The sequence below is a fragment of the Chelonoidis abingdonii genome, chromosome 14, assembly GCF_003597395.2.
Source record: "Chelonoidis abingdonii isolate Lonesome George chromosome 14, CheloAbing_2.0, whole genome shotgun sequence".
In the NCBI taxonomy this organism is placed as follows: Eukaryota; Metazoa; Chordata; order Testudines; family Testudinidae; genus Chelonoidis; species Chelonoidis abingdonii.
The window spans coordinates 30,202,480-30,227,739 of NC_133782.1; the positions used below are offsets into that span (position 1 = coordinate 30,202,480).

At 50.2% G+C, this 25,260-nt stretch overlaps 1 protein-coding gene across 3 annotated transcripts in view; it reads right to left on the reverse strand.

Annotated features, from left to right (window-relative positions):
• Positions 1-25,260, reverse strand: part of ACSS2 (acyl-CoA synthetase short chain family member 2) — a 66,562-nt gene that overhangs the window by 2,966 nt on the left and 38,336 nt on the right. Inside the window, exons 4-17 of one of the 3 annotated variants that reach the window (XM_032789299.2) lie at positions 24,968-25,040; positions 23,590-23,665; positions 22,543-22,660; positions 19,945-19,983; positions 13,911-14,048; positions 13,366-13,536; positions 11,560-11,693; positions 9,357-9,489; positions 8,638-8,694; positions 8,071-8,151; positions 6,480-6,588; positions 6,181-6,249; positions 1,740-1,916; positions 224-298 (exon numbers count right to left, since the gene is read on the reverse strand). In XM_032789299.2, the coding sequence (XP_032645190.1) occupies positions 224-298; positions 1,740-1,916; positions 6,181-6,249; positions 6,480-6,588; positions 8,071-8,151; positions 8,638-8,694; positions 9,357-9,489; positions 11,560-11,693; positions 13,366-13,536; positions 13,911-14,048; positions 19,945-19,983; positions 22,543-22,660; positions 23,590-23,665; positions 24,968-25,040 (1,450 nt within the window). The remainder of the gene's footprint in view (positions 1-223; positions 299-1,739; positions 1,917-6,180; positions 6,250-6,479; positions 6,589-8,070; positions 8,152-8,637; positions 8,695-9,356; positions 9,490-11,559; positions 11,694-13,365; positions 13,537-13,910; positions 14,049-19,944; positions 19,984-22,542; positions 22,661-23,589; positions 23,666-24,967; positions 25,041-25,260) is intronic. The other 2 variants (XM_032789300.2, XM_032789301.2) reach the window with 2 other exon arrangements.

The following is a 25,260-nucleotide window of genomic DNA, read 5'->3' on the forward strand; positions in this document are numbered from 1 at the left end:
ATTTCTTCAAGTCTAGATGCGCAGAGACCTGGGCAATCCAAGACCATTCTCAGGACAGCTTGACCCCACCAAAACCTACTGTAATTATCCTAGACTGCTGATCCCCACTGGGAGCACTCCGGTGACTCCCTTCCTCCGGGGCTGCCCAGCCTGCAGACACCAGGAGCTCTGCTGCTTGCTTCCCAAATGGTGTATCTGAGAAGAGTGAACAAAGATTCCTTACCTGAGCGGGTCTTGGGCAGACCAGGAGCATGCTGGATGTAATCAGGGGTTGCTATCGGTCCAATTTTTTCTCTAACTGCAAAACAGAGATTTTCAGTATAATTATTAATATTTCCCAGAGCCACTTTTTAGGGCAAAGTGACTCAGTGAGAGCTGGAACTCAAGTGAGCAGCAAGTGGGACAAACGAGCCCACCAGGGCTGCATTGCAATCACTCCGATATTTCCGCTGTTGGCAAAGGTGCAGGTGTTTGCAGAATGGGGCCAGGCAGCACAATCACACTGCTCAGGATTCTGCACCTGGAGACCCAGGGCTGGAGGGGAGGAGAGTGCATGCAGCTCTCTACAAAACACATGTTCTCCAGCTGCAGGAGAGATGTTTGACCATTTCTATTCTCTCTCCATTGCTTCTAGAGCGCACTTAAGGACCTGAAATTAAGACAGGTTTCCCCAGGGTTTGTGCCTATTTCCACATAGCAATGACTGACCCCCTTCAGGGTTCCCCTAGAGCAACAGGCAACCTGCCTTGTTCACGCACCACAGTCATCTTGGATGTCAATGGAGCTCATGTCAGTTTAGCTGGACTCCCACATACATCACATCACGCTCATCTATTTAACTGCGCTGGAACGGCGCGCTGGATTCACCACCAGCTTACACAAGCTCTTCCAATCTCCCATCCCACTTGGTACCATGTATGTGGGTTTACAGCAGCAAATGACGAGCCAGGAGAGGAATACTAAGAGGCTCCCATGGGGCCTCTGCACGCCCATCACTGTCACTATCACGGTCTTCACGCCCATCCGCTAGCAGTATGGATAGGCTTTGGAAGGGACGCCCTGAGGCGGACGTGAGAACTGGACTGACATTCCCTCCCCTTCTAGGAAAACCAAGTCCACAGACATTGACCAAAACATTTTGGTTTCAGTTAAAAGACAGCAGCAAGCACAGCAACCCATACGGTCTATGCACCAGCACAGATCACAGCTGCAAGAACCACGCAAGCAGCTCCCTCCCAGCAGCACCCACGCCTGCCTCCAACACACACTCAGCGAGCGGAGCTGGGGAATGAGGGGTCTGGGCACGTGCCAGCACAACAGCCCCCATGCCCGGGGCTGGAGAGGCAGAGGCTGCCCTGGAAAGCAGGAGCCTCATGCCGCTGCCAGCTCACAGGAGGCAGGGGGTGTCACATGAGCAGCCACAACATTGAGAGATCTAATTTTAGCCTCTGCCAGCCCTGGGACTCGACCTTTTTCCTTGATGTTGCTTTGTTACCCAGGCTGCAGGAGCACAAGGGGCTCAGATGGGAGCTGGCCATAGCCCTGGCAGGGAACTGTGTTCTCTAGGCAAGAGGCACCTTCCTTTGGCGAGGCCACACTGCTTCACTCCCCAGCAGGCATGTCAGCCCCTGCAGAGCCTTTGCCACGTCCAGCAGAGCCCTCCCCTCTTCTCTGGTGACAGGGGGCACCTACCACAATACACCCTACATGAAAAACGCTGACAGCTCTGCTGCCGTTACCTTGTTTTCTCAGTTCGTCCATCAGGGCTGTGGTGAATTTTTGGCCATCCCTCAAGGTCACAAAGCAGTAGAGGCATTCGCCTTTCACTGGGTGGGGGTGACTCACCACTGCAGCCTCAGAAACGGAGGAGTGCTCCACCAGAGCAGACTCCACCTCCGCAGTGCTCAGCAGGTGGCCTGGAAAGAAAGAGGCAGCGCTTTGCTGAGTCCAGCAGTGTCTGGCTCCCTTGCTCCAGAAGGGCTCGCTACAGAAGGGCCCCGGGAGCGAACAAGGCCGCTAAGCTCCAGTTGGGTGGGCTGTTTGCATGCACTACAATAGACTCTTGGGAGATTCTGCTCGGAGTCTATGAGCAGCCCCAACCTTGTTCTGGGGAGATGGCAACGGTCCCTCCCTTGTGCCATGTTACCCACCCCTGGATACTTGACAAACAGCAGGAGCTTTGTGTGAACAAAGGGAGAAGCCCAGGAAGCTACATTCTGTCCAGAACACGTGTCTCTGAGCAGGCCCTTCCATGGCTGGGCAAGCTGCCACCAGCCACTGGGTGCTGATAACACCTAGCTAGCCCACTGGAATTTAATGACACACCGAGCAGAGCTACTCATTAGTTATGAGCTGTCACAGAACTGTCACCTGATCATACTAATGCCCATGGTACAGGAGAATCTGCACTCCTACCATACCCCAGCCAAAGGCAGAGGGAGCAGATAACCAACAGGCCACCTCTATCAGTTACAGGAGGCAGCCAGGGAGCAGGAAGCAGAGTCCAAAAGTCAATTGTCACTTTAGTAGAGCATTTGATACACTGCACTGAAATCTTACTAGCAAACTTCAGTCAAGCTACTCTGGAGAGGAGCAATTTCATGTGGAGTGACACTGGTTGAAGGGCCATAAACAAAGAGTAATAACCAGTAGCAAGCTGAGGGAGGCACCCTGTAGGCAGCACAGAATTCAGGGGTGCACAGCATGTTAATGACACTCCCAGATTACATTAAAGCAAAAGCAGAAAAAAAACCAGGGACCTGGGTGAGATGAGAAGTGTGGGCAGGATCCTGCATGGAAAGGCAGCTGAAAGACACCATGGATAGCAGGGGTGCAGACAGCACTACTGCCAAAAAAGGGCTGGGATCCATAGCGCACAGTGAATTGGAAGCAGCCTGCAGTACGACAGGGCAGCAAAATGGCTGAGGCGATTGTGGAGAGCATACACAGAAGCTAACCCATAGAGCCTATCCAAGTAACCTGACATTTTTTTTTAAATGAGATTACAAGTTGTGTGATAAAAATAATAGTGTTGATGTAATAGACTTAGACTTCTGTAAGGCATCTGACTACCGCACGACATTTTGATTGAAAAACTATAAAGATTTAAAATAAACCTGGCACACATTAAATGGATTAAAATCTGGCTAACCAATAGGTCTGAAAATGTCATTGTAAGTGGGTAATCGTCATTGAAGGGGTGGGTTTCTAGTGGGGTGCTGCAAGATTTGTTCTGGGCCTTACTTTATTTAACATTTCTGTCAATGACCTGGAAGAAAACAGAAAATGGTCACTGAAAAAGTTCACAGATGACACAAAAACTGGAGGAGGGGTTAATAATGAAGAGGCAGGTCACTGATTCAGAGTGCTCTGGATTGCTTGGTAAGCTGGGTGCAAGCAAACAATGTGAGTTTAAATACGACTACATGTACATGCATACATCTAGATACAAACAATGTCAGCCACACTTACAGGATGGGGGATCTTTTCTGGGAAGCAGTGACTGAAAAAGATGTGCAGGATGTAGTGAATAATCAGCTGAACATGAGCTTCCAGTGTGACACTGTGACCAAAAGCGCTAATGCAATCCTGGGATGCACAAACAGGGGAAACTCGAACAGGAGTAGAGAGGTTATTTTGCCTCCTGTATTTGGCACTGGTGCAAACTGCCACTGGAATCCTGTGTCCAGTTCTGGTGTCCACAATTCAAGAAGGATGATGATAAATTGACGATGGTTCAGAGAGGAGCCATGAGAATGAGTAAAGGGTTAGAAAACTTGCCTTATAGTGATAGACTCAAAGAGCTCAACCAATTGAGCTTAACAAAGAGAAGGTTAAAGGGTGACTTGATCACAGTCTACAAGTACTTACATGGGAACCAATATTTAATAATGGGCTCTTCAGTCTAGCAGAGGGGAAGGTCTAACAGGGTCCAATGACTGGAAGCGGAAGCTAGACACATTCAGGTGTAAGTATTTAACGGGGAGGGGAATTAACCAATGGAACAACTTACCAAGGGCCCTGGTGGACTCTCCATCACTGGCAATTTCCAAATCAAGATGGGCTGTTTTCCTAAAAGCTCTGCTCTAGGCATTTTTGTGGGGCAGGTCTCTGGCCTGTGTTACGCAGGAGACCAGACTGGATGATCACAATGGGCCCTTCTGGCCATGGACTCTCTGATTCTGTGTAACAACCTGCTGTGTCACGGAGCAGTAACCCACCTCGGTCTCCTCAGACCTTACCCGGCGTACGATAACCAGCACTGGGAACTGCCTTACAAGAGATGAGGGAAAAAACTGAGGAAGCTCGGGGGTGGGCAGAAAGGATTGTGTTTCAGAAAGGTTTAGAAGAATGTCTCCAGCTCCAGGCACCAGCATACCAAGCAGGTGCTTGGGGCTGCCACTCCGGAGAAGGGCGGTAGGTCCAGCTATTCGGCGGCAAGTCCCTCACTCCCAGTCGGAGCGAAGGATCTCCCGCTGAAATGCCGCAGATTGTGATTGCAGCTTTTTTGGGGGGGGGAGTTGCTTGAGGCCGCAAAACCCCTGGAGCCGGCCATGCCAGCTCGACCAAATAATAGAGAAGAGAGAGAGAGAACCAGCAACCAGGATCCAACTCGGCATGCCAGCAAGGGAGGGGTTATTTAGCCTGATACACTGAATGAGGAGCAATGGCATGGAGGGAATTAGAGTCATTGGCTGAACCTCAGACAAAGCTTCCAGACTGCATGGTCATCAGCCCTGTGGAATCGTCTCCCTGGCGATATGCAGGCGCCATACCTGGAGACAAGATAAAGCACCAGAGAACGGCTGGGGACAGCCTGCCCTGGGTCCGGGAACAGGGGCTAATTTCACCAGGAGCTTCCCCTTCCCCAAATGTCTACAAGTCAGATTAACAATGTTATTTACATGGTGCCTTTAATCCACTAACAGGAAGCGGTAACCATGGTAATGCGCCTCACTGGGCTCCTAGAGCATTCCCTGCTGGTGCACTACTCACACTCCGCCAAAGACAGGCAGGCTGGCAATGCCCTGCCACGAGGCCAGTCCCGCTGGGTTCAGTGGAAGTGCTCCTGTAAATGACGCCTCCAGACACTTGGCAGACGTGACGACTCTGGTTTGTATCATGGGCTGAACACACGTCTGACCCTGCTTACTATTGTCCTGTATTGCAGCCAGCACCTCGTTTAGGAAAGGTGCATGATGCCTTCCAGCAGGAATATCGCTGAAAAGATGGCAGTTGAGGGCCACTAACTCCAAATGTCTCAATTACCAGCTTCTCCCCATGTACCAATGAATCTTCTGCACAGAGACTTGCAGGGTGGGGCGAGTATGCCTGGGGGAGGGGGCTGGAGTGTCCCAGTGGAGCACCTGCAAAAGGAACAGGAACTCTAAGAGCAGAGGTGCTGCTCTGAGTGGGGAGCCAACTGCTGCCTCATGTATGATGGCCTGGTAGGAGAGAGAGGGCAGACAGGACATGACGTAGCTGGAAATTCTAACAAACCTTACCCTGAGGGCGAGATCAGACTATAGAGGGAGGTTTCAGGACTTTCGTTATTTTTAGCTCTTGAGCTATTTAAGAGTAAAGTCACCGTGGGTAAGAAATTCCTTTGCTAAGCCTGTGTTCCTTGCTTTTATGCCGCACTGTCCATGAAAGAGTTAAACTAGAAGCCCAGCGTGCTCACAGCCTAGATGGAACTCTAGGGGAGCACCTGTAAGCGACAGGGGAGCTCGGGATGTTTCATCCACCAGATTCTGGATCTCCGTGGTTGGATGAAGGTGTCCCAAGTCCTCAGACAAGAGTGCGCCAGAGGATCCAAGAGCTCGAAACTGTAACTAGTTTCTACACAGACTCAGCTCTTTTGGAAACCTGGGGCCCAGGAACTGGCTGCACTCACAGGCTGGTGACAGCATAGAGGGACAATGGGCCAGGCTGCAACAGCTAGTGCTTGAGTAAGCCCCACGCATGGCTGGCTACAGACAGTTTACTGGCTGTGTGCTTCCCTTCTCAGTAGCTTCAGCTGAGACTATCCAGCTCTGGCCAGAGGCTGTGGAAACAGCCGCTGGTGTGAGTGCGCCTCATGCTGGGAAAGGCAGAACTTGCTGCTGGTGGCTGGGATTTTTAACCTGCACCTTTAAAACACGTGCCTCCTCACTCCACCACAGCCAAAGGGTCTGTTCTCACCAGAGACGTTCAGCATATCGTCGATGCGCCCCGTGATCCAGTAGTAGCCGTCCTTATCTCTCTTGCAGCCTACAAAGAACCAGTCACCAGCATGAGGACACAGCAGCAGAACTCAATGCATCTGACAAAGGAGTCGGGGAATGGAACGCAGTGAGATCCCAGGGGCTCTCCCATGCCATGTGCTGCTAATCCCCAGCTAGCAGAACAGCCCACCAACCCTCCTGCTCAGAAAGCAGGGATACTGAGGAGGCCACACAAGCTGCCACACTCTGGGACAAGGCTGCTGCCTGAAGTCTTACCATCTCCTGTCACGTAGTATCCTGGGAACTTCTTGAAGTAGGTGGTCTCAAATCGCTGGTGGTTCCTGTACACTGTGCGCATTATTCCAGGCCAGGGCTGCTTAAATACCTGTGGGAGAGGATATAGAGATGTGGCATTAGAATCAGGGAGCCCCTCCAGTACACAGCCTTACAGCAGCACGAGTTCTTGGCCTAAGCTGTAGGTCAGCGGTCTCTAATGGGCTCTTACTTACACAGCCAGAGGAAGACAGAGGAGTCTAGCCAGCAGATAGCCATGTCTGTCTCCTGCATTACTCCTGGGCCTATTCACTAGCTACCCTGTGTCCAATCTCAGCTGCCGAGAGCAGGATGCTACAGCATTTTAACCAAAGTCTCTCAGCACCCAACACACAAAGGGCAATATGCTGCTTCTACCTTTACATCCCCACAATTGTATAGTCATTAATTACAGGGTATGAAGTGTGTTTTGTCCCTTGCAGAGAAACCGTAGATTCCAAGGCCAGAAGGAACGACTGTGATTGTCTAGTCTGACTTCTAGGACAGTGGTTCTCAACCAGGGGTCCAGGGCCCCTTGGGGGGCTGTGAGCAGGTTTCAGGTGGTCCACCAAGCAGGGCTGCCATTAGACTTGCTGCAGCCCAGGGTAGAAAGCCAAAGCCCTGCTGCATGGAGCTCAGGCCCAGGGCCTGCCGCATGGGGGCTCAAATCAAAGCCTGAGCAACTTAGCCTCACGGGACCCCCTGTGGTGTGTGGCCTCACGCAATTGCCCTACTTGATACCCCTAATTCTGGCCCTGGGTTTTATATAGAAAAACAGTTGTTGTGGCACACATGGGGCATGACATGTTGGGGGGGGGGGCCTCAGAAAGAAAAAGGTTGAGAACCCCATTCTAGAACATGGGCAATAGAACTCCCCCCAATAATTCCCAAGTCGTACCTGTTAGAAAAACATCCTACCTTGAGTTAAAAATTGTCAGTGATGGAGAATCCACCGTGACCCTCAGTAAAAGATTTAATTGTATAGGAAAGAGCTGCTCCCTCATAATGAGGGACATAAGTAAGATCTCCCATGGGGCAGCCAATATTAGAGACGTAGGACACCACCCTATCAACATCCCGGATTCCCAAACAATTGCAATCACCGACTTCACCCCGAGAATCGGCTCATGCTGCACAGAGCTGATGGCTGGGAAAGCCCCAGGTCCCCTTGCTCCTGATGGTGCACTCTACCGCAAACTTCCTGAAGAGGGGAGGATCTCACTAAATAGCCGTTAACCCCTGTCCGCAACACTTCCTTCAATTATACAATAGCTCTGATGACAATCTACTGGGGTCCTACGCTGGTGGTTAGAGTCCAACGTCATTTCTAATGGCACAAGACCGTCTTGCAGCACAGATGTGAAAAGTGTTAACTAGACATGCTTGTGAGGGGATAACCTCACACAAGTTCAGGTCCCTGGCTTGGAACCAACACACATGTGAATCCTGCTCCCCAGTGGGAACCAGTCAGTCACCCAGTGAGCCCCAGCTTCCCCATGGCCCTGGTGTAACTGTGACAGGGCTTGGCCTGAGCCCAGGATCAGTAGTTCTTTACCAGGTAGCCTTCTGCCTCTCCCTCCAGCTCCTCCCCGGATTCATCCAGGATAGCAGGGACAACACCAAAGAATGGAAACGTCTGCAGGAGATGTTCATGGAAAGAGAAAGTTGAGAGCACGAATTAAAATACCTTAAAACAGACAAAGGAAGCGCAGAGTGAGCCTGACTTTGGGGAGGGATTCAGTCCCTGAGTGTCTGCCAGTAACTATACAGATGGAGCAGTAAGTTTCTCGCTAGGCTCCATTATGGCCATAGATCCCCAGGGAATTCACCCCTGCTTAGGCCTGGCTCAACCCCTTCCAGCCAATGCTCATGCTGCCCAGGCTTTGGGGAGGGAGAGTTCCCCCCACAGATTATCTAGGGAGTTCAGTATCACGCCTGCACTGGGCAACGTAGCAAACCAGGTAGTTACGCTCACGGAGGGCCTTGTCAATGCAAATGGGGCCTTACAGGTGTCACTGAGCCTAGGCCCCAGCCCAAGTCACTGCCTTGGAAAAATCCCAGCAGCAGGAGAGCACAGAACAGAGCACGCCAGCCACAGGGCGCTTGAATGGTTTCTACTCACCGCGGAGCCCGGCTTCATGGGTGTGGCAGCGGGGAGCGGCGTCAGCACATGGCCACCCTGCAGGAGGAAGCAATAGAGATCAGCCATTCACACTGCCTGGCCACTCACACACAGACACTGCCCTGCCCTGGAATGTGCTCGGATGCTGGGCAGCAGCTCGGGGCACGGCGGAAGGAGGGACTGGTGCACAGGCAGGATGTGTGGCAGGTAGTAATGCACTGGGGCAGCTTGGCAGGAGACAAGAAACGGAGGGAGGAGTGCGGGAGCACAGTGACGTATGGGCTGAGGAGAGGCAAATGAGATGCCTGGAGAGCAGTAACAGCAGCAGCCAGTTGGACACAATAGGAACAGGAGGCCAGAGAGCTCAGTATCTTACCCCAGCCAGCCCCTGGCAGTGTCCCTGGCTGAGAGACAGGCCCCATACTGCCTTGTAATCAGAGATGCATCGGGCAGGGGGGTAACAGGAACAAGCTCCCCACTCACCCCTAGCCTCCAGGGAAGCATGTGTGGCTGTGATGCTCCCTGGGCTCCCGGGAAGGTTAGACCCCATTGTGCTGACACGACACTGCAGCAAGCCCACAGAGCAGACTGGCACCTCACAGGGACTGAAGGGGGGCAGCACCTGGCACCCTTAGAGGTTACAGAACTCCCAGGGCTCCCTGCTCTCTCCCAGGGGGAGGTCGCGGGGGTCTGAGGAGAGCTGGCAGGGAGGAACTCACAGTCTCTGTCTGCCAGAAGGTATCCACAATGGGACATCTCTCTTCTCCAACCACTTGATAGTACCACAGCCAGGCTTCGGGATTGATGGGCTCTCCAACCGTCCCCAACACTTTCAAGGATTTCCTGCTGTACCTGCAATGAGAAGCAGCGGGTTTCACACATGTGCACGTGCTCTCTAGCCTGGACCAGGCCACAGAGGGACTGGCTTGTAGCTCTGTTTGTGAGCTTGCCCAACCTGGACAGCCAACTTCGGCATAGGGGACCTCAGTGACCATCCAGTTTGGGTTTTCAAGAGCTCCTCCAGGACCCAGCGTGTGCGGAGATGGGAAGTACACAGAGCAGCAGCAGAGCCAGCCCCTTGGTCTGACCCACAAAGACACTCCCTAGCAGTCAAGGCAGCTCAGACAGCAAGGACCAGAGTCCTTGCAGACTACGAGCTCAGGGCAACTTCTGTTCCCATCACCCTTCTCAGTTCCTCCACAGTGTCTGGGAACATCAGGCTCGTGGTGGACATGGAACACCTCCAATGCAGCAGCTCTCTGAACACCCCTGCACACACACCTGCAGTCCCACTCCAGGGCTGATGGGAGTTGTCCTGCCACGTAATCCGGCCATAGCCCAGAACTCTGACATCAGAACATGAGGTAGGTGTTTCAGACTCTACCTAAGACCAAGCCAGGGGCAGTGCTGAGAAGTGACATAAAGCAGCTCACCATAACCCACTGCCCAGGGCTCAGAAACGCAACCTCCAGATTCCTGGTGCTCACTTACAAGCATCGTAACAGGAAGATTCTCCCATTTGTGCAGGCCAGACACAGCATAGACTCATTGACTCAGGCTTTAGAGCCAGACACGGTCATCTAGTCTGACCTCTTGCACAGCACAGGCCACAGAACCTCACCCACCCTCTCCTGTAACAGACCCCTAACCTCTGGCTGAGTTACTCAAGTCCCCAGATCATGGTTTAAAGACTTCAAGTTACAAAGTACACACCATTTATACTAGTTTAAACCTGCAAGCGACCTAGGCCCCATGCTGCAGAGGAAGGCGAAAAACCACCAGGGTCTCTGCCAATTTGACCTGGGAAAAATTCCTTACCAATCCCAAATATGGCGATCAGATAGACCCTGAGCACTTGGGCAAGACCCAGCAGCCAGACACCTGCGAAAGAATTCTCTGCAGTAACTTAGAGCCCTCCCCATCTAGTGTCCCATCACCGGCCACTGGGGATATTTGCCGCTTGCAGTGGCAGAGCAGCTACATGCCATCACAGGCAGTCTCATAGATTCATAGATTCTAGGGCTGGTAGGGATCTCGAGAGGTCATCGAGTCCAGTCCCCTGCCCTCATGGCAGGACCAAATACTGTCTAGACTATCCCTGATAGACATTTATCTAACCTACTCTTAAATATCTCCAGAGATGGAGATTCCACAACCTCTCTAGGCAATTTATTCCAGTGTTAACACTGACAGTTAGGAACTTTTCTTAATGTCCAACCTAACCTTCCTTGCTGCAGTTTAAGCCATTGCTTCTTGTTCTATCATTAGAGGCTAAGGTGAACAAGTTTTCTCCTCCTCCTGATGACACCCTTTTAGATACCTGAAAAACTGCTATCATGCCTCCTCAGTCTTCTCTTTTCTAAACTAAACAAACCCAATTCTTTCAGCCTTCCGTCATAGGTCATGTTCTCTAGACCTTTAATCATTCTTGTTGCTTTCTCGGCCTCTCCAATTTCTCCACATCTTTCTTGAAATGCGGTGCCCAGAACTGGACACAATACTCCAGTTGAGGCCTAACCAGCGCAGAGTAGAGCGGAAGAATGACTTCTCATCTCTTGCTCACACATCTGTTAATTCATCACAGAATCGTGTTTGCTTTTTTTGCAACAGCATCACACTGTTGACTCATCAGAGCATCCCCTCCATATACTTATCAAGCTCAGTCTTGAAACAAGTTAGGTGTTCGCCCCACAGCTCCCCTTGGAAGGCTGTTCCAGAACATCAGTCCTCCGACCATTAGAAACCTTCATCTAAAGAAAATGCTTCAAAACAGCTGCTTTTGGGGATCCACAACCCATCTGCTCAGGGAGGAGTGGGAGCTCTCAAGCAACTAGTCCCAAGCCAGTCCTGTGCTCTGGGGTCCTACTGCCTTGTGCCCACGGAGCTATCGGGGTCCCTCCCCCTCTGGGGAGCTGTGCTTACTTTTTGACGGGCTCATCGCCGTACTTCATGAGCAGTCGGATGGCTGTGGGCGCAGTGTAGAACTTGGTCACCTGGTACTTGTCAATGATGCTCCACATGCGGCTGATGTCTGGATAGATGGGCAGACCTTCAAACTGAGTGTGAGACACAACGGTCAGCACAGCCACTGCCCAGCCCTTGTGACGGGCCTTGGGGAGAGCCTGGCACCCTGCCCCTGAGCCCAGGCAGCTGAGACTGAGGACAGCGGGGCCCAGGGGATGCTGGGAGCCCACCTCGCTCCAGGCAGACCAGGCATTAGACCTAGGCGCTGCTCTGTTCAGGCAGCCCTCTGTGCCACCAAGTAAGGCAAGGACCAGGTCTCCTCCGCGCTCTGGGATAGGAACCTCTCCTGAGCTGAGCACAGCTGAGCTTGGGGGCATGAAGGAACAAGAGCAGCTCTGGTGGACCTCCCGCAGGCGTGTCTCCGAAGGCTGGCTGCCTGCCGCCCTCCCGGCAACCGGCAGAGCGCCCCCCGTGGCATGCCGCCCCAAGCACGCGCTTGGGGTGCTGGGGCCTGGAGCCGCCCCAGGCTCCAATGGCTCCCAAGTTGAGCAGCTCTGCAGAGGCGAGGGCCCAGAGACCACTGGTGTATGGCCTTTAGGTTGGGGTTTAAGGGTGACTGGCTCTTCATGCCTCCCCTGCTCCTCCCAGTCCCAACCGCCACCTCACTTTTTCCCACTCCAGGGAGAGCCTCCCCTTCACACTCCCGAGGGTTGGCAGGGTTTCCCTCCCCGCACGCACAGCCCCCTCTGCTCCACCCCCTGCTGGTTCTGGGCTCCACGGCTTATCAGCGCCAGGTAGGGACACATCTCCCAGGCAAGTGGGAGAGAAGGCCATGTGCGGACTGGCTCCAGCCAGAGGACTGCCAACATGGCCCCTTCTCAGGACAGCCATAGCACAGAGTCTCCTGAATGTGGGTCCTGCAGCTCGCCCCCCAGACAGGCGGGGAAAGCCAGCCCCTACCATCCCAGAGAACGCAGCTAATGCAGGCTATCAGAACAAGGACAGCAGCAAACTTCCATGATCCAGAAGTGCACTGGGCCCGGAGGGCGTAACACACGGCTTGCAGACCCTGACACCCTGCTTGACATCGCCCCAGAAAGGAAAAAAAAAAGTTCTTCTTCCTCCTTTTCCCCCCTGAGGAGTCTGGGGTCTAACAAGTCCCTGCCCTGGTTTTGCTGGGGTTCTTGAGTGGGTGTTGGGGTGCTGCCAGCCTCTCTCCCACGTGTCCTTCAGGCACTGGAGATAAATGTGCTAGCAAAGCATCACAACAGCAGGACAAAACCCTCCCAACAGCAGCTCTGCTTTCACGCTGTCCCAACACCCTGATTCATTCACTCTCCCATCCCCGCAGCATCCTCCAGGGCAGACAAGGCCCTAGTTTCTAAGGGCAAACAAAAACCACTTGTTTTCTTACACAAGAATCTCACAAACCAAGCCCTTCCTGCCTTATCACAAAGCAGTGAGAGCAACTGGCACTGGCCTCCTCTGCTGAGGCCTCCAACTCCACTTTGTGAGGCCTGCGTGCTGGGTGCCTCGCCCTCCTCACGGGGCAGCACTCTGCTGTTGCAGCCTCCAAGGCGCTGGTTACCACACAGCATACATACTGATTCCCAGGCTGCTTTTCAAATGAGGTAGAGAGAAGAGCAGGTCGCAAGGACAAGGGCTTGTGCTCATTGCAGAGACAGACAGGTATCAAGGGAGGCTGCTCAGCAGCAGGCTGGTCTCTACCTCTGGGGAGAGGCTCCCAGCCCTCACAGAACTTACCAATACACTGGTTGCCCCATTTGCCAGTGGTCCGTAAGTGAGGTAGGAGTGGCCAGTTATCCATCCGATGTCAGCTGTGCACCAGTAAATGTCCTCAGGATGGTGATCAAATACATACTTAAAGGTAGCAGCTGTAAAAATCATATATCCACCCACCGTATGCACAACGCCCTGCAACAAGAACACGTGATCAGCAGGAGACGCTTCAAAGGCAAAGCCACCCCCAGCCCTCCCAAGCTGACCAGCACCAGACTGGCAAGTACCAGGAGCAGAACTTCAGTGTCTGAACTGGAAAAGCACAGCTCCATCCCAAAGCTACCACCTCTCCAGCTCAGAGCTCGCACAAAGTGCAGCAGAAAAAACAGAACCGTAAACTAAGCACTTCATAGAATGCTCCATACCTGAAATACGAGCGTGGTTCATCTCTAACTTCCCCCAGGGGTAAGCCCCTATTACTGGTATCTCTAAGACCTAAGGACTAGCTCCCGTTACAGACATCATTTCTGGCCAGGGAAGCAGTATGAGTTAGCCATAGTGAAAGATACCTTGGGTTTCCCAGTTGATCCACTGGTGTAAAGAATGAACAGCTCATCTTCAGCATCGCACCATTCAGGCTCACACTCCTTGCTGGCATTCTTCATAAGCTCATGCCACCAAAGGTCAACATGGGAATTCCATGGAGTCTGAAGAAAAGTGAGAGATGGAGGGGATGATCTCCAAAGGCAGCTGGATTGGGCAAGCAGAACACGCTGTAGCAGAAGGCTAATCAGCTCGGAACAGTGCTGCATGTTCCATGCTCCTGAGCACACCCCTGCTGCAAAATCATGCTTCAGAACCACAGCCTCCATTAAAATAAGGGATGTTTCCCACCTACAGGGTTACCAAGGAAACCTTTAAAACATGACCTGAGCGTAACAGGTACAGCAAACGTTGGCTCAAGTCTGCAAACAACCTGAAACTACAGACGCATCCCCACCTACCACAAGAACTTGGCAGTGCAGTTAGTATTAAAATATCTAGCCCAAGGGACGCTGTGCCAATGGGTATTCGTCAAGCCTCCAGGTTTTCCTTTATTGGAAGCTTCACAGACGCTCAACTGGTCAAAGAACCAGGGGGCCATGCTGCAGAATTTGGGTCCAGTCTGCTGTGGAGGACATAGGCCTCAGGTGGAGACAACAGCAACATGGCTCAGGGCCTTTCCTGGCCACCAGTGACAAGCTGCGCAAGCTAGTGGCCATTAACCTGACAGCTACTGTTCATGTAACTGAATATCTCCCCTCTAAGGAATGCCATCCCTTCCCAGCTATGCATGGACAAACCTGACATGCTCTCTTATCTTACTGGAGAGGTGGCATTGTACTGCCCAGCACAAAGCTGGCCAGTACCCAGGAGAAGGGGCAGGGTTAATAGCTAGCTAGAGAGCCCAGCACAACGCCCCGTTGTGCTTCCACTGCCCATCAAGCCACAGAATCCGACCTGGCAAAGACTCGCCCACCTCCCAAGAGCCTCGCCAAGCTGTTCTCAACACAACACTCTTTGGTACTTTGTTCAGTCCAGTTTTAAGATGTTCCAAGTGATAGGGCTTGCAGCCTCTATGGAAACTTATGTCCCGCTCATCACCATCACTTAGTTTAGCTGTACACGGTTTATCTTGCCATCATCCCTGGGAAGTCAATCTCTGCAGCTCCCTCCATCGCATCTGTGGCTGGGCTCTGAGCCCCCTCCAGTTTGTCAATACAGTTCTGGGAACATGCTGCTCACAAATGAAAGCAGCATTCCACGGACAGCTGCTCCAGTGCCACATGCACGACTTATCTCCCTCCACTGGGATGTGGGGCCTCCGAGCTGCACCAGGGTCTCCTTCGGCAGCCATTTCACCTTGCTCACTCAGCTCTGGTCTCTTGACTACCGCTGGGAGGGAAACCCTTGGCCATACCTGCAAAGGTTTTCCCATTCTGCCTTGGGATGAAAGTAAAACTGTAGATGTGAGATTGCCCCCTAGTGCCTTCAGTGCAGCCCTGCACAAGTTTCCTTTCTTTGATCCCCAAATAAACTCCATGCAGGATTCTCCAGTCCAATCACAACAGCCCTCCTTAGGGTTTGATTTACTAACAAAGTTCAAAACTACACATAAGAGCTTTCTCTCCAGTCAGGCACAGCCCAAGCTCCCCGGGTCGGCTTAAAGTACTTCCTTCCCTAGCAGGCTACTCTCAGCTGTTCTCAGCAGCAGCAATTCCTCAGAGGAAGGGATTGGACTTCTTTAAGGGATGGCAAAGGAGGAAGCTGGGCTGTTCTCTGGTAGGAGGAGGAGGCGGATTCAGCATTGTAGGAACATAGGGTTTTGTAGCAATTCCTACAATGGAGTTAAGGTCTAACTTGCCTGAAGCATGAGGGTTTATATTCATTATGGTTTGGTCTTGTCTAATGTAACTGAGGAGACCCTCATTACTCACCATATATGAATCCTTTGTTAGAGAGACCAGGTGAGCAAGATAGTATCTTTTATTGGACCAGTAACAGATATTCCCTCATCCACCTTTTGTCTCTAATAGCCTGGGACTGACACGGCTACAACTACACTGCATAATCCTTTGTTGGGATTCAGCTACGTCTGTGTCTTCCGTGGTGGCTTGTGGCAGAGAGTTCCACACGTAATTATAAACTAAGAATATTCTCTCTTTTTCAGTGTTAAACTTGTTGTCTATAAAATTAACTGTTCCTCTATTATGAGAATCCTCCTGATTCCTTGTTCCTCTATTATGAGAATAGGAGATCCTGTTGCCCAATCTCCCTTCTCTATATTGTCTCTATCACATCCCTTCTTACACATGTCCTCTCTAAATAGTCCTAATCTTTCACACTCTCTTTATACGGCAATATAGCACTAAGTTTTCCTCACCCATCTCTGCATCCCAGCACCACCACCCCTCGCCCCATCTAGTCTGCTATATCCTTTTGAGACAGGATGATCAGAAGCAAAACCAGCATTCTGGGTGACAGCAGGTCAATTTAAATAATCAATTTATTTCCCAAGACTTACGATTTCTCTCCCCTTTGAGCAGATGCTTTCACTGAGCTGTACATAGAAATGCTTCTGTCTTTCCCTTGAATGATTAGTTAGCTTAGAATCTATCAATGTGTTGGAGAACCTCAAATTATTTTAACCCGCAGTATCTTGTACTCATCCTCAGTGGCATTAATATGCTATCATGTACTCTGCCCACACTCCTAGCTTTATCAGAGGTCCCTCAGAAGTTCTTCGCACATCATTAGTTGTTACCGAAGACTACGATCTGAAAGTTTTGCCATTTTACTGTCCCTTGTAGAACGGAACTTTGTGGCAACCCACTATTAACTTCTATCAATATTGAAAACTCCCCATTTATTCCTACTTTGTTTTCTGTGTCAGCCAGTTTCTGATCCATGACAGTAGTTTGCCTCTCAGCTCACGACTACTTGGTTTCCTTAATAGCCCTCTCGTGAAAGATTTGTCAAACACATTTTTGAAGCCCCAAAAAGTACCAATGGGTTCTCCTTTACCTACCATTTTGCTGACATGTTCAGAATTCTGTTCTGGGGTCTGAGACAACTAAGGAGGCATATGATAAAAGTGCATCAAATCACAAATGGGGTGGAGAAAGCAAATAAAGAAATTTTATTTACCTCCTTCACATAACACAAGAACCCAGGGTCACGTGATGAAATTAATAGGCATCAGGTTTAAAAACAAAAACAAGCAAGCAAGCAAGCAAGCAAACAAATGGAAGTACTTCTTTACACAACACACCGTTAACCTGTGGAACTAGTTGCCAGGGAATGTTGTGAAGGCCAAAATTACAACTGTGGTCAAAAAGAGCTAGATAAGTGTACAGAGGATAGGTTCATCAATGGCTGCTGGCCAAGATGGTCAGAGATGCAACCTCATGCTCTGGGTAACCCTAAGCTTCTAACTGCCAGAAGCTGAGACTGGATGACAGGGGATGGATCACTTGATGATTGCCGTGTTCTCTTCATTTCCTCTGAAGCGTCTGGCCCCAGTCACTGGCAGAAGATAGGATATTGGGCTAAATGGACCAAAGGTCTGACCCAGTATGGCTGTTCTTATGTTTTAGTAGACTGGATGCATGACTTTGTTTGTCCCTATTATGGTAATCTAGGCATTGTTATAACTAACTTTAATGATTGCTTAGACTGATTTCCTTCATGCTGAAGCAATGTTCACGCAATTGATTTCCTGAGTCACCCACGGTGCCTTTCTGAAAGCAAGGTACGTTTGCTACTCTCAAGAAGATGAGCTGATTTTAAAAAGTGACTGTGTATTACTGCTAGGGGGTAAGCCACATCATGAGTTCCTTTACAACTCCTGGATGTATCGTCCAAGCCTGGTGACATGTTGCAATTTAGTAACTAATGTATCTCAACACCTCTGGTCCCTCAGTGTGACAGTGGCTCCTATTAACCTAAAGAGTAGGTCTGGAGTAGCTCTCTCCCCAGTACCCTCTGACTGACATTCAGGTAACGATATCCATGCAAATAGTCATTTAGCTTCTCCCTGATTTACTGTTTAACTCTCTAGTAGTTCAGCAAACCCGCTAGCTCTCCCCAAGCTTCCTGCTTCTGCAGTATACATAGAGAATTCCTTCTTGTTTGTGTGTATATCCCTTCGGCTATCCATTCCTCCAGAGCCCTCTTAGCCTTCCTAGCTTCCCTCTGACATGCCATGGCTCACACTCCTTTCTATTGGCAAATCTTGACTTTATCTTGCCAGTTACCCACACTGTGCTATCCTGGCCAGTCTGCTTCCACAGGGTGACACAGGCCCTGTGTGACTCCATTATGGTAGTTTACAAAACCATCCTGCAAAGTAGAGAAGAGAGATTTCTGAGCATTTCCTCCTTTTTTATTTCAGAGCCTTTTTTAGCCGCTTCCTCTATTTTTCAATACCCCTTCCCTATAGTTGATGTCACCATGCTAGTTTTTGGTAGAATTCCTCCCGAGTACGTTGCATTCAGTTATATTGTGCTCAGCATTACTCGTGGGCCAAGTAGTAATTATAGTTGAGCCAACTCTTGTTTGTTCTTTGGACTAAGTCGAGAGTACCCTCTGCTCGTATGTACTCTAGAAATTAGCTAATACAATTCCCTTGGCTTCTGTCCCGCAGCTTGGGACAGGCTCTCTGCTCATTCCCAATGCTACGGCAGGAATTAGCAAAATACAAGAGAACAGAGGGCAACAGTGATGATCTTCAAAACAAAAAGGTGGGATTTTCATAAGGGCCTAAGGAGGTCAGCACCAAACTCCCATTGACCTGAGCACCTAATTCCCTCAGGCTCGCTCAAGCATCCCAGCCTAAGAACTGGGCAAACCCTCCATTAATGAAAACAGTAGGCATGCAGTGTCCACGCCCAGAGTAGCAGCACCTTGCCAGCAGGAACAGGATATCCTGCTGCAGTTCTCCTAGAGCCACGCTGTGCCCCTTCCTGCCCAGCCTCCATTACCCATGTCAGCACACTGATAGGGGCCAGCCAGTATATGAGAGAAGTGGTGAACAGCAAGATAGGCCCATTTCCCTGCTGTGTTAATATGGGTGGTAACACAAGGCAAACATCTTATCACCGAAGCATACACACTATTATAAACTGATAAGAGACTTTATTCTAAGGAGCTGGTGAGAGGGCTGGGCTGGGCGAGTTTCTGCTTGTTCAGAAGAGCCTACTGCTTAACAATGTCTCGCTCACGACACTGTGCCATGGACAGCTGCACTGCCTAGCCACCACTTTTACGATGCAGAATGCTTTCTGAAGAGCCCCCCTCATCCAGATGGAGCCCCACACGCAAGGTCCTTTTTCACAGAAGGCAGGCATTAAAGCCGCAGGCTCCTTGCTGCACAAAATCCCTCTTACTTACCCGTGGCAATGTCTGTTCAGTTAGAAAAAACATGACATTTGAAAAGGAACATCAATAATGAGTTTAGCGAGGATTAGTAGCAGAGCTCTCCTTACACAGAACAGCTGTTGGAAAGTTAACTTCAATTAGTGCCAACTTCACTACAAAAAGAGGCTAATTTTAAGACCCACTTTTAAAGGTAAACAGATTAAATGCCACCCTAATACTGGACACACGGCTCATACATCTGCCGTGAGCCTGCTGAGTATTGTGTGGCTCTCTCCACACCATCAAAATAAAACTAGGATTTCTGCACTAGCTGTTTATGAAGGGGAAAAAAACAGGCAAAGATATTACCACCAGACAAACCCTGACCCACATTATGAGAGTCTCTGATATTTGTTTCTCCATCTAAGCCTCTGCACATTCATGCAACTACAGAAGATTTCCAAAATGTTAACACAATAAGGTTAACACACCACCCCATCCCAGGGGAGTGGTCTGCAGACCCCTGGGTGACTAAGGCCAAGAGGGTCAGTGAGTCTACTACTAACATGCAACTGCTGGTAACCCAATTAGGAAAATACACATGACCGTGCACAGAGAGAGAGCGCTGTTAAAGAGGTGGAGCACTGAGAGGGAAGCAAAGGGGAGAGGCGCTGAGAGGAGGAAGCTGCTGCTAGAGGTAAATACCTTGGGATGGAATCTCTTTGAGCTCTCAGTTTCTTTTTCCTGTTAAAAATCCACAGAGAGGGTGTGTGAGTTGAGAAGTGGAGGATCCACATTGGGCCTTTGTCCACTTCTGTGCACGCAGGGAGTTTTCCGAGCTAGCATCAGAATGGCTTAGCAGGCAACACATTCCTATTCTCATGGTGATGGACGCTCAGCCAGGAAGCAGTCTTTGAATGAATGCTTGCCCTTCATTTCCACTTCAGTTCCACTCCCTAGAGATTCGCCTCTTCTGATAAACACTGTGCAGGCCACCACCTCTGAGCGTGCACACAGTCCATTGGGAGTAAAAGCACAGACCAGTTACGCAGCTATTTAACCCTCAGAAGGTGTGTTCCGTGCAGGAGCAGCAAGTGCAGGTGGACGGGGACAGGCAGGGACCCAGGACTAAATATCAGCATTCCAGAGAGCGCTTAAATGGATTTACCAGGAGGAGGCATTGAGTAATTAACAGCACCCCATAGCATCCATCACCCTTCTGGGTCTTGACAAATAGTAACTCAGTCCTAGGTTACACACACACCCTGACAGGCAGGGCCCAGGCAATATGTACCCAGTGTGAACGAAGGCGCCACCACCCCGAGAGAAAGGACAGACTACAGCCTACCGATCAGATGAATGGAGGCAGAATCGCTAGGCTGCAGTTAATCTATTTGTTTAAAATGAAGTGTGCCCACTATTTTCCCTGCATTTGGAGCTACCCAGCACGGCTCACAGGCCAGAGTTGTAGTGTAGACCAACATACAGGGCCAGAGTGTTAAGAACAAGAGGGGGACACACTGCCCCCTACAAAACAGTGCTAACATCACAGATCACCAGCACGCCTATGCAACCTGGAGCCTGCACATCCATGCATGCAAATACCCCATCTGCTGTGCACACATTTTTTGAAGGGTGCATATGGATCATTACTTTGAAAACATGCCCAAGGAGCGTTCACTAAGCCCTTCCACTGGAGCATGAGATATTGCGTTCCACACTTGGGTGAGCAAGCCCACCGTTCAGCAAGCCTCAAACCTGCCACGTATTGCCACTATTTCCACAGCAGTCAGTTACCATGACGACATGTCAGAATAGCAGCTCTCCCAATCACTCAATCTCCCACCCATTCCGGTCACACTTGGGACCGTTGGATTCTCTTCCCTAGACATGATGGACAGCACAGGCACTGACCTGTGATACCACCTTGCAAACAGGGCAGAAGGAGCAGCTTCAGGGCACTAACTGGAGCTTTCGCAATATTGGGTAACTGGCAAGGAGGGATTCCATCTCCACAAATGGGCTGCTGTCTCCTTCCAGTGAGAGGAGGCAGAGATGGGCAGCATGTCTCTTGAAGTGTGCATGTGCACAGCATGATTGCATGCCCCCTCAAGTACTTGGATATGATGGGCAGAGCATCTCCCTCCTTTTTCAGTCTCCTGCACTTCACTGGCTTCCACCCCTGCCTGAAGTGTTCTCCAGGCATCTGGTCCCAAGCCCCTTAGGCACCTTCAGCTGTGCGGGAGAATTGCAGCAAGCCCTCAGGCCCAGCAAGGCCAGACTTCACAGAGTTCTCCCACCACAGAAAGAACAGACAAGACTGCACTCAGGAAACACGCTAAAAACAGACTGAGTCTGTGCAGGGCAATGCCCAGGGACCTATCCAAAGGTGGTACTTCCCATGCCCGATCCTTCCCCCAGAGAGACAAGCGATCTTCTAGAATGCAATGAAGTTGCTAATCATGTAGAAAATTCCACTCTCCCCAACCTGCCAAGCTGTGCTGCCTTCAACTCCATCTGCAAGGAGGAAGGACACTTGCCCTAGGGTCCCTAAAATAATTTTATAGGCAGCTGGTTTCTCTCAGATGGGGGAAAGCCCTGCCTTGCAGACTGGTTGCCTCTGAGAAAGCTGGACATTTACTGATCGAACAAGACCCTGTGCCTTGCCTCAAGAAGCAAATGTCACGTGCCCAGCAACTGCAGCTGTTTGACCTTTCTAGTCAGCTACTACAATACTGTGCGTTTGGTTTGCCTCCAGGCCACTCAGTGAAAGCTCCCATTTACCCACAGCTTGAGCCGCTGCTCAGCTGATACAGCCGCCTCTCCCCATGCTGTCAGCAGGGAGATTGAGGCAAGGCTGGAAATTGGACTCAGCTGTCAGGGTTAGGGGCACTTTCTGGGAAGAAGTGTCATTGTGCCTGGGAGGGCAGATGGCTATTTTCGTTCCGAAGGAAAATTCCCCTCAGGGAGAGGAACATGTCTTGTTCTAGCTCCTGGGCTGCTCAGCTCAAGGAATCTTGCACTAATGTGAGTACCCCAGCCATTCCTTTTGGGGAGCTGCCAGGGAGGTTAAAGGAAACAGCAGGATGCCAGGAAGGGCTCAATCATTTCATTGGGTGGGTGGTGGTTCTTGAGAGGTCACATTGCACCATAAATCCAAAGGGGCAGGAACAAGCAGCATGGAAGAGTCTGCACACAAACGGCCAGAGAAGCATCTCAGTGGTGGTTGTACTGATCGATTTGTTGGGCTCATACCCAGAGCAATGAGGGAATCCCTCCTCCTAGCTTCCTACGGGAACCCACCTGTACATCCTGGCACAGCCTCTTCAGAGGTGGCGATTTGCTGCATATCCCGTCTGACACCAGCTCCTCCTCCCTTCCCAAGTGCTTGACCACAATGCAGTTTTTCAGAGGGGAGTCTCTGCAAAGGGAAAGGAGGAGTCATTAGCCTGCCCCCGTAGAGCCACCAGGCTGGACAGTCATGGACCCGTTATACAAGCCGCTGCAGAGAGAATGAGGCTCTCACTGCACTGGCTGAGCATGTTGGAGCTGCACAGCTCTCTGAGGCCAACATGCCGATTATATGCGATTAGTTACTGCTGAAAGCAATCATTCCACCAGTAACGGCATGTGTTGTTATCCAGGCCTGTTTGTTCCCACAGCCATTGTCTCAAGGAGCTAACTGGCAGAGCAGGGAGGGCACGGAGTTGTACTGGATTCACCTCATGTCTCCCTCGAACTGAGCACCTGAGCTTCCAGCCTCAACATCTAACTGACACATAACCAACCAGCAAGGCTACCACAGCAAACGGCTCAGCATTCGCCATCACTCCACTGCTGGGGAGAGACCTGCACCTCCATCACTTCTCCCACCACCACTCATCTCCCTTCCCTGTGTCATTGCCAGATCCCAGGACTGTATTTCCTAGCAGCTCAGGGAAGGGGCTTTCCCAGGCAACTGGAAAGGAAAAACTTCAGTCAATTGTCTGGGTTTCTGTTGTTTTTGTTTTGCTTTTTGCCAAACAAACAACAACAACAAAAACCAGCCAGAGGGCACCAGGTGAGATCAGCTTCCATCAATGGCTACTGAGCACACGTTACGCCCAAGACCAAATGGCCTGCACAGCCATAAGCTGCACAAGGTACAATATGCAAATTTAGAACAGCAGCTCAAGGTAAAGAGGTGTCTTTGCAGTGTATATTTGGCACACATTAGGACCCACCAAAAGGGGGTTGCTTATTTCCAGACTCTTCATCACTCTCCACATGGGTATTCGTAGGCTTAGGCCTACACCAAAAAGATGCCTCAGCTGACTAAGATCCCCTCATTCCAGGTGAACAGGAACTTACTTGTCTTTACATTTCTGCAGGGCCTCATCTGCGATCTGCTTCAGGTTAATCAGCTTATCACCTCTATAAAAGGCATCTACAAAACAGTAAGTGAATCATTAAACTAGCTCACCAGCCGGGACAGCCTACAAATACTTGAAGGTTATTGGTATTAAGGAGGGGAACGAATGGTTCCGGGAGGATGACTGGACGAGACCAAACGAAATGGGGAAGAGAATATTTGCACAGGTGTCAGGAAAGGTTGCCTAACAAGATCAGTTGAACTACAGAAGACTCCTCCAAGGGAAGTGGTAAAATCCCCTCCTTGGGAGAGGCTGACCAAAACACCTGGGAATATTCTGTAGGGAACAATCCTACACTGTGTGAAAATAGAATAAATTATATTGTGAAAATAGAAAGGATTAAAGAAATGCTGTCTGTACCTTTAAGCAAAATTGTTGGAATGTCGCAATCCAGGTGTCAGAAATACAGATATTAACATAGAACAATTGCACCGTTTAAGGGCAATTGGTGAAGTATTAGCCTTAGATCGATAAGGGTTAGTAAGGAAGAAGGATATGCACACTGTACCCCAGGTAAATTTTACTGTTTTACTTTCTTTGTCCCTTTGTCTAATTCCCGCTCTTTTATCTGTATAAATAAGATAGTTTGTGTCTTGCATGGTGCTCACATTATCTGGATGTTATTAGTAGAGCACTGTGCTAATAAAACAGAGTAGTGTGACAAACTGTGAGTCTTGAGTCTAACTTTGACAACTGTCAGAATGCAGACTGCACAATCTAATAGGCTTTTCCCATTTCTCTGGTTGATTAATAATATAACCAGTGCTACAGAGAACATGGCTGGGCAAAAGGCAGGGGACTAATATGCAAATCTCACAGCACTCCAGATGGACTGACATCTTGCTTTACAAGTTAAGATGTGTAGCAACACATTACAGGACTTCTTCAAAATGCTGCAGTTTACTGGAGGGGTGGGAGGGCACCACATAAATGATGCATCCGGGAAACTGCATCAAGGAGCACCCAATTTATTTCAAAGAGAAAAACTGACATGAAGCTAGTTTTTTAAAATACACTTGCTACGAAGAGTTGGCAGCAACACAAGCCACTGAGCAAAGTGCACAGGCTGCTTTTAACTCTCCACTGTTTATCAGGAAAGGGGAAACAGTTACTAAAGCACATTTGCCAGTGGAACGTACCCCGGAACTGGTAATTGTATTTAGAAACAACTCCTTCCTCCACCCCATCTGAACAGAATACCCCATTTGCAGGAATATATTTTTCCTTCATTAATAGTTAACCCAGTTTTAAAAATAACCTATTTCCACGGCTAAGGCCGTGGTTACAGACCTGCAAGGTGGAGGGGAATATTTTACCTGCTGTAATGAGGAGAGAACAATTGGAATCGAGAATCCGTTCACAAAGGGAGTCTGCTGAGAAACCTGCAAACTGACAAAAGAACACAATCATTCAACTCAGCAGCAAAGGATGCTGAAATGCTGGGAACTACAGGATTCAAAAAGGCAACAGTGAGCCTCAGAGTACAAACAGATACTGCCAGAGGACCAGGAGGCGCACTGGGCTCCAATGGGCCAGTCAAATATCTGAGGCTCCCTTTGGAGAAGGGCAAGGTGATGTCCCCCTCCAGGCTGTTGCCACAGTACAGCTC